This window comes from Leptodactylus fuscus, chromosome 4, assembly GCF_031893055.1.
Source record: "Leptodactylus fuscus isolate aLepFus1 chromosome 4, aLepFus1.hap2, whole genome shotgun sequence".
NCBI classification, from domain to species: Eukaryota; Metazoa; Chordata; class Amphibia; order Anura; family Leptodactylidae; genus Leptodactylus; species Leptodactylus fuscus.
In genome coordinates, this window is record NC_134268.1 from 190,173,007 (window position 1) to 190,188,705 (window position 15,699).

Below are 15,699 nucleotides of genomic sequence, written 5' to 3' on the forward strand. Positions count from 1 at the left end.
ATAAAGGCGATTTCAGATCAAACATGGACATTGTTTCTAAAGGAAGTGGATTAATGATTTGGGACCAAGCGTGGAAAGGAAAATAGTTCAAAGTCATCGCAGTGTCCCCTTCAGCGGTTTAGGCTTTAATTATTTTTGTCCCTTCGATGGCGAGAACTACCTGCTGATACTTTGTATCTTTTATATCGCACGTTTCTTTTCTATTCCCTTTTTAATCTATGTTTTTAATTTCATGTAGCTACTTTCTCAGCACGGAGAACTCCCCAACACACCGACATTTATACAGGTAAATAGGCTTTGATCTGCTCCGCTATGCTGTGATATCACTGCAGGGCACAATTGTAGGATGTCTTATTTTAGAAAGTGGTATGAATAATCTTACCTAATTCAGGGGTGATGTATTGTATCGTATAATGCTGTTTTCAGTGGTGTAGAATGGTTTACACGGTTCAGATATGTCTTTAATAGCTTGTTGATTTAGATGTCTACATGAAGCTCGGTATGGGCCAGTCCGACACTATAAAGCTGCCATAAAAAGGTTCTACACTAAAACTTATTCTTGGAAAAATCTGAATAATAATGCAAGTTTAGATGGAGAGTGACTTTAGTTTAAAGCTGTGTATTCCCTTCTTTGGAGAATGGGCATTTCTACTATGGAGCCCAAAAGCTAGGGGACCCATTTCCACTGAGAGGTAGGCTAACGCCCCACGTTGCAGAGACGCAGCTTTTTTTATTCCAGATTTTGTTGCATTTATTGAGCCAAAGCCAAGTATGGCTACAAATGGAATGAGAACTATATAGGAAGTTTTTATACTTTTCCCTTTTCCTCTATCCACTCCTGAAAAAACGCAACAAAATCTGCAACAAAAAAAAAGCTGCTTTTCTGCAACCTGGGGCTTTAGCTGTAAGGTTCAGTTAGCGGTAACTATGAATGATGGAAGGGAATGTGGAAAACCGAATGCGACATCATTATCCTTACTTTCTTCATATGCTGTGATGTCAGTGTACACAGTGATATTTTTGGGTGTGCATTATCCCTGTGTTATGATGTCATAGTGGGCATTTTCCCTGTAATGTGACATCACTGTGATTATTATCACTGCACTGTGATATCACTGTATGTATTATCTGTGTACTGTACATGACATCACTTTGTATACATTATCCTGGTACTATGACATCACTGAGTATTATTCCAGTATGTAATTGTACAGTTTTTAGGTTCTGAACTTGAACATAATGCCACATTAGTGCCCATAACACAGGGATAATGCCACATTAATGTCTCAAACACAGTGTAATGCCCTGTTATATTGTTAGGAGACCCCAATAGGAAATTATACTATGTGCAGGCCAATAATTGGGCTTTGTGTATGTGTACCTTAACTAGCCAACAACCCCTTTTTCTTCCCTAGAATGCTCATTGACCCCTTTTATTACATTTGATCACCAGGGAAGGTTAAATTAGTATGAAATATTTCTTTCCTTAATTTTTCATCTCCAAACCTGGGGTGTCTCTCATCGTCCAAAAAAACTGGAATATACAGTTTTAAGCTGCTCAGCTCCTCCTGCTCTATATCATGTTGCCCATACACTGAATATTGCAGGTGTCCTTTAAAATGAGGTCTTCTACTTTATACACCCGACCATAGTCATGTATGGGTCTATGCAAAACAGAATGGGGGGTCACGTGCCAGCCATGATTTTCACAGTCCCCATTAAATTAGACAAACCGAGGTGCAAAAACAGGCAGGAGTAGGACCTGCTCCACATATAATGACCGGGTCTTATGTCCCCTATACGTAAAACCACAGATGTGTGTATGAGGCCATAGAAATGAATAGGCCTGTAATTGCGGATAATATATCACAAACTGACTTTATAGTTAGCACAGGGTTTTATCATTAGATTTATGAGCCAACTTTGTCATATAAATAACAATACATGGAACGTAAGCCATGATTTTGTCAGGAGTCCTTCCCCTATTTTGGCCATCTGTCTGTTGGTTGCCAGTGTACAGTTTACATAAGATATATATGTATATACAATGAGATAGCTAGGCTGTTGGGTATTTTTATGACCCAGGAATATAATTAGATAATGGTTACTGTGCTATATACTTAGCTCCCTCGCTCTTCTTCCCATGCTGTATCCATAATAGCTGCTTGTTGTTCTGTGAATTGAGAATAAATGTAAACTAAGACTGATACGCTTTGCTAATTATTTCTCCGCAGCACTAACACCAATGGGAGCTTCAACAGACAGTGCATCTCGTGTTTATTGATCGAGAACTGTACTTATGTCAGCGCCTCGTTCAGTCACACTCTGGAGTATTTCTTACTGAAATGTGAAGGTATTATAGCCAGTGCAATACATTAACTTGTCTTCTGCCATGATTAATGGTGCTATACGTGATCTGATAATGTACCGTCACATTTTGCTTGAGCAAAATCCCGACGATGATGTTTCTGATGAATCTTTAAACAGTTTTTTTTTCTGCATCCTCCTTATAAACTGTCTTAGGACGCACATTATGAAAAGCGGCTTTTTTGTTCCAGATATTGCTGTGGTTTTTTCAAGCCAAACCCAGGAATGGCTGCAAAAAAACACAAGAAATAGTTGCAAAAGGAAAAAAAAGCAGTATTTCTGCAACATGGGGCCTCGCTCTGTTTTTGGACAAATGTTTTCCCAGACCAAGGACAGATGAAAAGTCACAATTTGTGTTTAGCTTTTCAATTTTTCCGCAATGTGGCGCTTTATGTCTCGTTCACATCTGCGTTTGGTAATCCGTTCTGGAAGTCCGCATGAGGACCCCCCAAACGGACTACCAAATGCACTGTTAAGCAGTGTGCAGTGAAAGCACACGGACCCCATAGACTATAATGGGGTCCATGTGCTCTCCATGTGGTGTCCACATGGAACATGTGGACAGAAAAGTACTTCATGATCGACTTTCCTGTCCGCATGATTCTTGTGGGCAGCACACAGATCCCATTATAATCTATGGGGTCTGTGCGCTTTGACAGCACAGCACTTGCAATTGGGATTGTATTCCGTCCGGGGGGTCTCCATGCGGACTTTCCCCAGACGGAATACATACAATTGTGTGAACCAGGGGTACGGCCCCATATGGCGTCCCAAAGAAAAAAAGCACTGCAAGAAAAAACGCAGCAGTTTCCGTGTAGATATAATGGAAGCAGCAAGTCCTCAGGAAAACTCTGTGGACTTTCTATGAAAAGAGTTGTGGGAAAAAACACAATGCATTTCTATGTGTGGCCTTAGCCTCAAATGGTCCAGGTTTTCTTGAACCTTTAAATTAATGAGCTGTCCTATTGATAGGTCATCAATTGAAGATCTGTGGGGGTCCAATACTTGGTACCCCCATGAATTAACTATTTGAAGAGGCTACGTTGCTCCCTGAACACCACATTCACTTCACAGGTCATGTAACGTCATGTTGACTGGTGTACAAATGTACTTGATAAGTACTAAAGAGGCTTGGGGCTCACCCCTGCTGATCTTTAATTGATGACCTATCCCAAGGATTTAAAGCCTGGTATATCCCTTTAACAGAAGACTCCACTGCAATGTGAACCTAGTCCCTAGTCCCTTTAGCTCTATTTGAACTCCTGGCTATCATCATGACTAGTCCTCTGGAGTCTTCAGCCGTCTCAATTCTATTATTATTGAATTGTCTCATGAAAGTGCAGATGTCCTAATAGACTATAGCTGTTCCAAGGGAAATCTCATGTTTTATTCAAGTAACGTAGTATGTTTTGACAGTGTAGAAGTGAATCTTGAGTTTGTATTGCAAATATATATATATATATATATATATATATATATATATATATATATATATATATACAGTCCTATGAAAAAGTTTGGGCACCCCTATTAATCTTAATCATTTTTAGTTCTAAATATTTTGGTGTTTGCAACAGCCATTTCAGTTTGATATATCTAATAACTGATGGACACAGTAATATTTCAGGATTGAAATGAGGTTTATTGTACTAACAGAAAATGCGCAATATGCATTAAACCAAAATTTGACCGGTGCAAAAATATGGGCACCTCAACAGAAAAGTGACATTAATATTTAGTACATCCTCCTTTTGCAAAGATAACAGCCTCTAGTCGCTTCCTGTAGCTTTTAATCAGTTCCTGGATCCTGGATGAAGGTATTTTGGACCATTTCTTTCTACAAAACAATTCAAGTTCAGTTAAGTTTGATGGTCGCCGAACATGGACAGCCCGCTCTCAAATGATCTGAAAACAAAGATTGTTCAACATAGTTGTTCAGGGGAAGGATACAAAAAGTTGTCTCAGAGATTTAACCTGTCAGTTTCCACTGTGAGGAACATAGTAAGGAAATGGAAGACCACAGGGACAGTTCTTGTTAAGCCCAGAAGTGGCAGGCCAAGAAAAATATCAGAAAGGCAGAGAAGAAGAATGGTGAGAAGAGTCAAGGACAATCCAGAGACCACCTCCAAAGAGCTGCAGCATCATCTTGCTGCAGATGGTGTCACTGTGCATCGGTAACAATACAGCGCAAGGAGAAGCTGTCAGGGAGAGTGATGAGAAAGAAGCCGTTTCTGCACGTACGCCACAAATAGAGTTGCCTGAGGTATGCAAAAGCACATTTGGAGAAGCCAACTTCATTTTGGAAACAAAGATTGAGTTGTTTGGTTATACAAAAAAAGGCGTTATGCATGGCGTCCAAAAAGAAACAGCATTCCAAGAAAAACACTTGCTACCCACTGTAAAATTTGGTGGAGGTTCCATCATGCTTTGGGGCTGTGTGGCCAATGCCGGCATCAGGAATCTTGTTAAAGTTGAGGGTCGCATGGATTCCACTCAGTATCAGCAGATTCTTGAAAATAATGTTCAAGAATCAGTGACGAAGTTGAAGTTACGCCGGGGATGGATATTTCAGCAAGACAATGATCCAAAACACCGCTCCAAATCCTCAGGCATTCATGCAGAGGAACAATTACAATGTTCTGGAATGGCCATCCCAGTCCCCAGACCTGAATATCATTGAACATCTGTGGGATGATTTGAAGCGGGCTGTCCATGCTCGGCGACCATCTAACTTAACTGAACTTGAATTGTTTGTCCAAAATACCTTTATCCAGGATCCAGGAACTGATTAAAAGCTACAGGAAGCGACTAGAGGCTGTTATCTTTGCAAAAGGAGGATCTACTAAATATTAATGTCACTTTTCTGTTGAGGTGCCCATACTTTTGCACCGGTCAAATTTTGGTTTAATGCATATTGCACATTTTCTGTTAGTACAATAAACCTCATTTCAATCCTGAAATATTACTGTGTCCATCAGTTATTAGATATATCAAACTGAAATGGCTGTTGCAAATACCAAAATATTTAGAACTAAAAATGATTAAGATTAATAGGGGTGCCCAAACTTTTTCATAGGACTGTATATATATATATATATATATATATATATATAATCTAAACTATATAATATATTTTTATTATATTTTTTATTATATATTATATATATTTATTTTTATATGTATACATATATATGTATATTTGAAAGAATACATTTGATTGAATTAATGGAATAGGACATGTAAAGGGATGTTGAACAGCTGAGTCCTATTATGGCATCTGCTTAACAATGTGTCCCCGTAAAATACCCTAAAACAAGGCGTACTGTGTGTGTATGAAGCAGCTCAGATTGTTGTCACTAGATAAAAAAAATATATTTAAAACATTAGCTGTGTCTCCACAAAAGTAATGCGCGCCTGTTATTTGTAGGATAATATCTTGACTATGAGAACTTCATGTATGAAATATAAATTATTCATAAGGCAACAAATAAAGAGATCTGCAATCGGCAAATAGATACCACGCTTGCCAATTATCTTAGTTTTGCAGGCCTCTCTCTTCTCAGTTCACGTCGCTGGCAGCTGCTCTTTTAAATCATTCATCAATGTTTAAGAGGCGCACTACGGACGTGGCCACCAAACAGCTGAATTTCCTTTGTTTACACGCTCGGAGTTTAGCTTGTGGAATAAAATTATCAGCTACGTAAACCCCAGAGAATGCAGAAGAGGGGTCACATGAATGATATTCTGTGGGGCATTGTTAGTCCTTTAATTTTCTTTCTGTAGACAGCTTCTTGAAGACGTTGACATTTGTTTTCTTATATTTGTATTCTGTCGAATATTTGAATGTTACCTATAGTGAGGCAAAAAGTGAGTGTAAATTGAAAAGTAGATGTGGGAAACCAGTAGAGAAATATAGAGAGAATTCTGAGCTGAAAAGTTATGTTATGGATATGGTTGATATATTTGGGATGAAGGATAGATGGAGGAGACAGAGACCTGGGGCATTTTGGGGTCAGAGTTTAAGTATTTAACGAAAAAGATAAGAACTAGAGATGAGAGAGTAGTATTCGATCGAGTAGGTATTCGATCGAATACTACGGTATTCAAAATATTCGTACTCGATCGAATACTACTAGCTATTCGCAGTAAATATTTGATTCAGAACCAGCGTTAATTGGCCGAATGCTATACAGTGTATAGCATTCGGTAAATCAACGCTGGTTCTACAGCAGGCTCGTCTTTCCTAGTCGGGAGAGCTGGCAGCTTGCGGTTACGAGGGAGCTTACTTTTTATCAGCGCAACTGCAAGCACTGTGCAGTTAAAGCGCAAGTACCCCATAGACTATGATGGGATCCGTGTGCTTTAACTGCACAGCGCTCCTCCTAAACACTCTCCTCCTGCTACTCGTGGACTTGGTGACTCTCCTTTAGTCGAATAGTGGTTACCCATGAAACGGGCATTTTTTCCCATAGACTATAATGGGATTCAATATTCGATCTAGTAGTCTAATATTGAGGCTCTACTCAAATCGAATATCGAATATTTCACTATTCGCTCATCTCTAATAAGAACCCCTGGGGCAGATCAACTAATGAAAATGTTTTATTTACATAACGTTACAGTACATATATAGTGACCAGAAGTGAGGGGGTAACATTTCACCCTATAGTCTTGTTCCCACAGTGGTGTCGCATCCCTATTATTTTGCATCTACAGCTCTATTGCAGATCAATAGGTTTCCATGTTTACAAATTACAGAAAAATATTGTATTTGGGCTACTGTATCCATAAGGCAAGAATAGCAGGAAAGATCTCTCAACAATATCAGGAGTCAAGGGGCCCCCATACATATTAGATGATAAACCAGTCATGGTGAAATGGAGATTTGGCCAACATTAATTTTCATCTATTGCCAGTCTAGACCCTCTGTAAGCACCAGAAATATAGTACATAAGATTATTAATAAGTTCCCTTACTACTACTGCTCAGTATCTATTTCAGTCTGCATTGTGTATGGTCCTCCATGGCGCAGCACTCTCAATGACATCATTATGTTGCGCCTACCAGCACCAAACCACATACAGTAGGGTTAATGGTAGAGCAGGAAGCTGAAAGGTCTCTGCTTTACCACTCTATTCTATATCTGCTTCCTCCACCCACCCACCAACAATGACAGCAGGACATTGGAATCAGGGACAGTTCTGCTGGATCGGAGATGGCTGACAATGACCCCATTGCCATGGTGCCCAGGGAAGGTGCACCATCTGCCCCATGGTTAAAGCAACTCAGCACACAACATTTATTTGTAGTCTGTAAACATGGAGACATATTGGTTTGCATTGGAGCTGTAGACTGGAAACAATAAGAATTTTTAAATTTAATTTTGCTTATTGGATCAGTGAGAAAAACTGTGTTATGTTGGCCCAATAGTTTTATAATTATTGGTTATTGTCAATGTGTCATTTCAGTACATTATCACTAATAATCCATTTTTTATTGTTTTTTTGTTTAGGTCCAAGGGTTCCTGTTGTCACAATTCATAACACAACTGACAACCAAAGTAAGTAAAAAAAAAAAAAAAAAAAAAAAAAAGAAATTTGCACCTATGTATTGTTTTAAGTAGAAAAAAAATATATTAAAATGTAGTGCAGCAAAAAACAGGGACAGCTCCTGCAAGCACAGGACATAGGTCTCAGAGGGGGCAGGAATTATGGTGATGTAACTGAGAGGAGAAGCTTCTGGCAGGAATCTACCCACACGCTAGGTCTTCTATTACAGTCTCTATAAAAATCAATGGAGCAGTGCAGCTTTAGGGTTTACTATAAAAGTCTGTACAACGAAAATATAACAAAAGCCTTCAGGTGAGTTCATGTAACTTTTAGTGCGATCTTAGTGTCAGAAAGATGTTTCTTTGGTCCACCATAGGCAATGATTCTGAGGGTCATTGTCTGACTGTATACAGAGGTTGTATACTTTTATTGCATTGTAATCTTTGATGTTATACACTGTATATATTGCCAAGTCCAAGGTTGGCAGATGCATTAGTTAACTGTCAGTTAAAAATTCTACTGATTCCTCATAGTTTTCTAGATCTCTGTTTGCTGTCATTCCTTGTTTACTTTTAGTGGATAAAATTCAGTCCATGGTCATGTGATCTACAGTCCATGGTCATGTGATCTACAGTCCATGGTCATGTGATATACAGTCCATGGTCATGTGATCTACGTCCATGGTCATGTGATATACAGTCCATGGACATGTGATGAGCACACAGGTGCACAGCTCGTTATAGTCACAGCACAGTAATCACACATCTGCCTGGTAACGAGCCGTGCACCTGTGTGTTCATCACATGACCATAGACTGTAGATCACATGACCATGGACTGTATATCTCATCACATGACCATGGACTGATTTTTATCCAGTGGAAGTAAACAAGGAATGACAGCAAGCAGAGATCTAGAAAACCGTAAGGAAATGATACAGAATTTATATTGGAAAAATTGTACAATTTTTCATTATACAAACAATAAAATGCAAACTGGAGAACCCCTTTGATCTAATGTGTATGTCCACCTTGATAGTTTATTAGTGAATCATTCCATAAGAATCAGACCATGGTAACAGATCACTGGCTATGAATGGGATTACCTTATGTTGGAACTTTGAGGCCAAGTATTGTTATACTTGGTCCCACTGGCCCAATGCTCTATCCCAGTGATCAACAACCATTTGCACTCCAGCTACTGTGAAACTACAACTCCCAACATGTTCCACTCAATTCCATGGGAGGTCCAAGAACAGCAGAGCACACATGCATGCTGTGAGTTGTAGTTTTACAACAGCTGGCGTGCCAAAGGTTGCCTACCCCTGCTCTAATATTATGAAAGAACAGACATATAGTACTCAAGATCATTGTCATGTTACCTTACCGTGCGCTGCTCAGTATGTAGGAACAAGAAGAAAAGAGACAAGGCACCGAGCCAACCCTAGTGTAGTATATTAGGCACAAAAATGGGTAAAGGTAGGCAAGTGATAGCCGCTCACCTTAGAAGGTTGTGTATGATACAACAACCCAAACGTTTAAACAGATATGAAGAACCAAAGGGAAGCAGCTAGAGCCTGGAAGAGACGTCACAGGGACGTGAAGGCAACAACAGGCTAGGACCAAACTCTTCAGAGGGAATGGCAAGGAGAAGCGCTCACCCAAATGGATACAACAATAAGTTTATTTAAGCACAACGCGTTTTGGGCACCTCAGGCCCATTTGGAGGAGTGTGGGGTGGCTGGTCACGTGGTGCAGGTGGTGGGGGAGGAGGAGAGAGACCCCAGGTTACCTCAGAGACGGGGGAGAACTGTCACCAGTGTCCCCCGGGACTGAGCCTCCGCCCTGAGCTCACCGCCACCATCATACAGCCCAGGCCTCCGAGCCGCAGCCGCTGACGCTGCCATCATGAAGGGGTGATTGTATTGCACTTGATAAAGGGCCTGAGATGCCCGAAACGCGTCATGCTTAAATAAACTTATCGTTGTTTCTATTCGGGTGAGCACTTCCCCTTTCCATTCCCTCTGAAGAGTCTGGTCCTAGCCTGTTGCTGCTCAGTATCTATTCCACTCCGCATTGTATATGGCCACCCTTAGTCACTTTGACTAGATATTTGTTTTTGTACCAAAGTTATAAACCAATAAAACACCTTGAGCAATTACGGTACTTGCCACATTACAAAAGCATTGCTGTAAGAAGGATCAGCATATTCAAGGCAGGTCATGCCTATGATATAGCGGCATCTTTCCTTTTGTTCCCAAAGCAAACAGAATGATAAAGCTGTTTTTCTCGCAAACACGTCTCATAATAAACCTTGTTGTTTTACAGCGTTCTATAAAGTTCTATTTAAAAAATAAAATGTCTTTTTCATCCCCTGCTCACATTAATACAGTTTTATGTAAATATTAACAGCATTCATAATACCGCCATATCATTGCTATATACTTTTCCAGTACTAACAGAATAACTTATTTTTCCTATTGTCTGGCCCATAAACCTATTCATGTTAATTTAGCAGCTGCTTTGAAAAAAATGCATGATAGTTTTATTCATCTATTTAGACATTTTTCACTTTGTATCATTACATATTAATGTATAATACATTTTCTTAAAAGCATGTATAAATTATTCATTATTTTGACATTAAACTTGACAACGGAAACCCATAAATATCCGATATTCAGTAACAATGTGAAAGACTAAAATATACATCTTAATTGTAGACTGTAAGTGCGCCATTAGGAGCGACGTTATAAACAATGCGCGGAAATGGAAAGTTAGAACAAATTGTATTTGTCTAGGCATATTTTCCACTGCCATCCAGTTTACCTGGGACTGTGGATTAGGATGGAGAACTGACCTAAGAGCATTCAATGGGTTCTTCCGAAATCAAAATGTATCACCTCTCCACAGGTGTGCCGCTGCTGAGACGCCCGATCGCGCTTTTGCAGTGTGGCGTACGTGCTGATACACCATTCAAAGTAATGAATTTGGCGATAACCTTGACCATGGCTACATTTAAGCTAAACTTCTTTGTGTCATGCATTGTGGAGGACCATGGGATTTGGTACCCTTGTTCTAGTGTTTGTTGGGCGTCCTAGTAGTGGAACTTCCCATTGATCAGACACATCATCTATTCCGTGACTAAGCAGTAAATGTTGATTGTAAGACAACTGCTTTAAACATGTCTGCCTTCTTTTAAGCCGGGCCCCACGGGTCAGAAACTCCACGATATGCCCGCTGCGGAAAAATCACAGCATTTTACAGTAACTGCAAAGTTGATGGGATTCTTGCTAATCCCATGCCCACTGGATCAACACTGTAGGGATTGTAGGGTTATAGGTTTGACTTGATGGACTAATGTCTTTATCCAACCTCATCTACTATGTAACTATGTAACTGTGTGGTAAAAACCGCGTCGCAGACACGCCATGATTTCTAAAACTGGTTGTTTGTGATACTGTAGTTCATCCCCATTCACTTAAGAGCTTCAATACCAGATATATAGTACTGTTTGGGGAAGAGTCCAGCCATGTTTTTCTAATCCTGTACGACCCCTTTAAGCCCACGTGCACAGCCTTATAATGGCTCCATATTGTGCACCTCAAAAATATTTGAGGTACATGAGACCTTTATTAATTTATTTATTAATACCTCTGTCAGATTTTGTAGTACGGACCCCTACGTCCCCCTATGGCTGTCATGTGGCTCGCACCCAAAGTATGAGTTGGTCATTGCAGTATACTGGAGATATTAAAGGGGTCTTTCACCAGAACTGGAGCTATCAAGCTGGCAGCACAGTTAAATAGCTGACTTTTACCTGAATATAATGCTTTCTTCCCATGGCAGATCGGTGCCTCCGTTCCCGAGTTTTGATGTTTATTATAAAAATCCAAATGAGCTCTTTAGAGCTACAAGGGCATCACCATTATTCTTATAGGGCCAAAGCTCTACACCTTCCATTGCCCCCCCTTCTCCCACCCTGCCTGATTGACATAGCCAGATGATGAACCCAAGCTCAAGGACTCAAGGCAGGACTATATGTTCCTTGCCTGGCCCTGTCAATAAGAACAGGAAGGGAGGGAATATGTTTCTGGGTGCTGGGTACTCTTTTGTGTTAAGAGCAACCGTGATGCCATTGTTGCTCCAAAGAGCTAATTTGCATATTAAGAATAAAGTTAAGATTTTGAGACTAGAGACAATAATTTGGAAGGAAAAAAGTGTTTTATTTAGGTGAGAGTTGGCCATATACACTCAGTGGCCAAAAGTCATGGGAAGGTGACGGATGCGCCATTATTAGTGGGTTTCCCCTCCGCGAGCTCTGATAACTGCAGCAAGATGACGAGTCATGGACTCCACAAGGTTTTGGAAGAGTTCTGGAGGGATATTGATTCACGCAGTCTGCACTGCAGCCCACAATTGGTCCTGTGTAGTTGGCGTTGGGTTCATGGAGCAAACACTGGTATTCACAGCATCCCATAAATGCTCTATGGGGTTGAGATTGGGCGAGCAGGCAGGCCAATCTAGGGTTGTGAGGTCAATGATGTGTACAGTAAGCCAGTCCTGTGCCACCAACGAGCAATGACATATAGCATTGTCCTTTTTGGTACACAGCATCCGCATCAGGGAGCTCCAACACCAGAAAGGGGTGCAGATGGTCTGCCATACACGTATCAAACACCAGTCGTTGATCCCTGCACCCGGACAATGGCACTCAATTGCAACCATGTGAGCATGGTCTAAACCATGACGGAGCCACCTCCTGGCCTGGACATCTCCCTGTTGGCATGCAGGATCCATGGATTCATGGGGCATACATCACACTCTCACATGCCCACTGGCTCTGTACAACTGGAACTGTGATTCATCAGACCATGCCACATGCCACCACTGTTCCATGGTCTAATGACGATGGTCGTGGGCCCATTTCAGTCTTCGAGGTCACTGTTCCAGATGGGTCGGATGTTGACTGTTGAAGCTTATGCAGTGCAGTTCTCAGCGTACAGTCCTGGTGGAAATGGGGTCCTGGTGCCCCACATTCAAATTGACCCACCGTAGATCATTGAGAGCCCCTTACATTCGTTCATCAAACACTTGTGGGCGACTGATGTACCAGTTTACATGGCTGCCGACGTTGTGTCTGCAATATTGCAGGTCCACCTGAAACACTGTTAACCTCAAAAACCCAAATTCTCGGGTAATCTCCAAAATTCTAGGCCCCATGCGTCTTGCACCGATTATCATCCCACTTTAAAAGTCACTTAACTCATGATGCACTGCCATGTTCACGAGACACCTGTCTGCATCAGACTGATCAGATAGCCTGGCGACACTAGCGCCATAGGCCACATCACATCACACTGTTTGAGTGTGACTGCCAGATTTGGAGTCGGGAAGGCAATTGGCATGAGTCTCATGGGGTTTTTTGCCTTCCCCTGGATCAACACTGTAGGGATTGTAGGGTTATAGGTTGGACTTGATGAACTAATGTCTTTATCCAACCTCATCTATTATGTAACTATGTAACTATATCTGACACAACTGGCACTGAGACATGCCCTCCCGTGACTTTTGGCCACTGAGTGTAAATAGACACTGTAAGGGTGATTATGGACCTATGGACTGGACCCACTTAAAAAAAAAAATCTTTATACTCACGGAGCCTCTACACCTCCTGTCACCTGTATAATTGTTAAGGCTCCTGGGCCCCGGTGCAACTGCAATTTCTGCACCCCTTCAAGTTATACCCCTGATCAGCACTCCTTATAACTGGAGCTGCTCATGGAGTATAAACCAACAGTATGAAGGAAATCCACAGCACTATCAATGCACAGTCTGCATAAAATCAGAATATATAATATGTACTATGGCTGTTGATAAAAATTTTCCCGAACATTTTGTTCAAGTCACCACCTTTCTCAGCGGTGTATCTCATACTACATAAAAGACAGTGCGGATGTCTGGTTGAGACTCACTTTATAGAAAAACTTTAATGCTTTCCATAACAGTAGATTTACTTAAACAGATACAGGGCTGAAGACAGCATAAATATAGTGCGGTGCAATGAATGGTAATATCAGCGGATAGAACTGTGAGCAGCCAAGGCCATCCTAATATACATCTCTATGCAAAGCACCGTATTGGAAATTCCAGCAGGTTTCGAGCCTTGCCCTTAAAACACCTTTCTTTACCGAATATGCCACACTTAATTTAGCCATAGACGTTAAAGTAATTTTCCACAATTGCAAAATACCGTATCAGTCCTTTAATTTCTACAATTTAGCTGTCAATATTGTCAGCAGGATCGTGTCATGGCACACAACAGGGTATGGAATAAAATGACACATTTAAATAAACATAGCCTGCGGGGTGACCACAGATGGGATGTCAATTATTAAAGAGCTTCTTACCTCGGGCATATATTAAGGTATATCACAGCAAGTTGTTTCATATTGGTGTGCATGGAAATGATGGAGTAAATGAATTTAGATGAACGCTTTACTTTCTGCAGAGAGGTCGGGATGAAGTGCTATTAAATCCGCCATATTTTGGAAATATTTTCTATGGATTAGCTTTATTACAATCTGTTTGCGCCCTTCATTTTATTTGAGCAAGATTAGAGACTACGTTATTGCAAGCGGTTGTAGAAAGGATTTTTAAAAAAAGATTTTGATGTCTTTATTGGCCCATTATAGCAAAGCCATTTTTTTTATTTCTCGTTTTTTGGAACATGCAAAATAGTATACAGACTATTAGAAAAATTGAGCTCAGTAAAGAAAAGAATCATCAAGGGGGTTGTCCAGGCAAAAATGGGCAACCTGTTTCATACTTAAATCAGCCGTGGGCAGTGAAAATAATAATAAAAAATTCATACTCACCTTTCCACAGTACTCCGGTGCCTCCGAGTGCAATCCGGTCTTCATGGTCCAGTGTTGACTTGAGATGAAAGTCTTATCCACACATGACTGCTGAGGCCAATCAATGGCCTTAGTGGAAGGGATCAGGGACATCACAGACGGAGAGTGGTTTCACGTTGAGAAACCGCCGGAGGAGCTGGACCAGTCCATGCTGGGAGGATGCCAAAGCACCACCTCCCCATGCCCTATAAAAAAAAAAAAAAAAAAATAATAATAATAATAATAATAATAATTTGCCTGGACAACCTCTTTAATTTATTATTCATTCTAATAGAACATGCCAAGGATAATTCTTATTTCAGTATTAGAAGGAAATCTTCAACACTATTTATTGATGATCATGATTTACTTTAATGCCAAGGGCACAGCTATAGAAAGAGAAGTTATATCAATCGTTATAGGGTCCTGGACTCAGAGAGACCCCAAAAGGTCACTCTGATAGATAATATACACCACTGTTCTAAATAGCACAAGTTAGGTTGGGGCCCCATTACACATTTTCCACTGGGGCACGGGAGCTTCAAGTTATGCCTTTGGGTAGGAGCAAATGGTCTCCTAGAAGGCCAATTAAAAGACTCAGAAAATATCTTGCAATATCTTGCCTCCTCCTTTAAATTATATTCAGAAGTCACACTGAAAGTTTTCAGATTTTTATTGGAGTTTTCTTTGATAGTAAAAGCATAGAAAACACTGTGTGCTGACTGATTGCATTATAGCAGAGATGTAGTTATTTGTTTATAATCATTTTTCCCCCATATATGTGCCATACATTTGTTTTAATGCAGCTAGGGCTTGCTGTAGATGTGATAAGCAAAAGGTTAGGGACTACATTTCCCAGGATCCCTGCTTGCAGACATTGCTTCTGTTT

The 15,699-nt window shown here is 40.6% G+C and overlaps 1 protein-coding gene across 4 annotated transcripts in view; it reads left to right on the top strand.

The window, feature by feature from the left end:
* DPP6 (dipeptidyl peptidase like 6) overlaps positions 1 to 15,699 on the top strand; it is a 1,283,113-nt gene that overhangs the window by 1,238,364 nt on the left and 29,050 nt on the right. For all 4 annotated transcript variants that reach the window (XM_075271529.1, XM_075271531.1, XM_075271527.1 and 1 more), the window contains exons 15-17: positions 239 to 286; positions 2,235 to 2,353; positions 7,880 to 7,927. In XM_075271529.1, the coding sequence (XP_075127630.1) occupies positions 239 to 286; positions 2,235 to 2,353; positions 7,880 to 7,927 (215 nt within the window). The remainder of the gene's footprint in view (positions 1 to 238; positions 287 to 2,234; positions 2,354 to 7,879; positions 7,928 to 15,699) is intronic.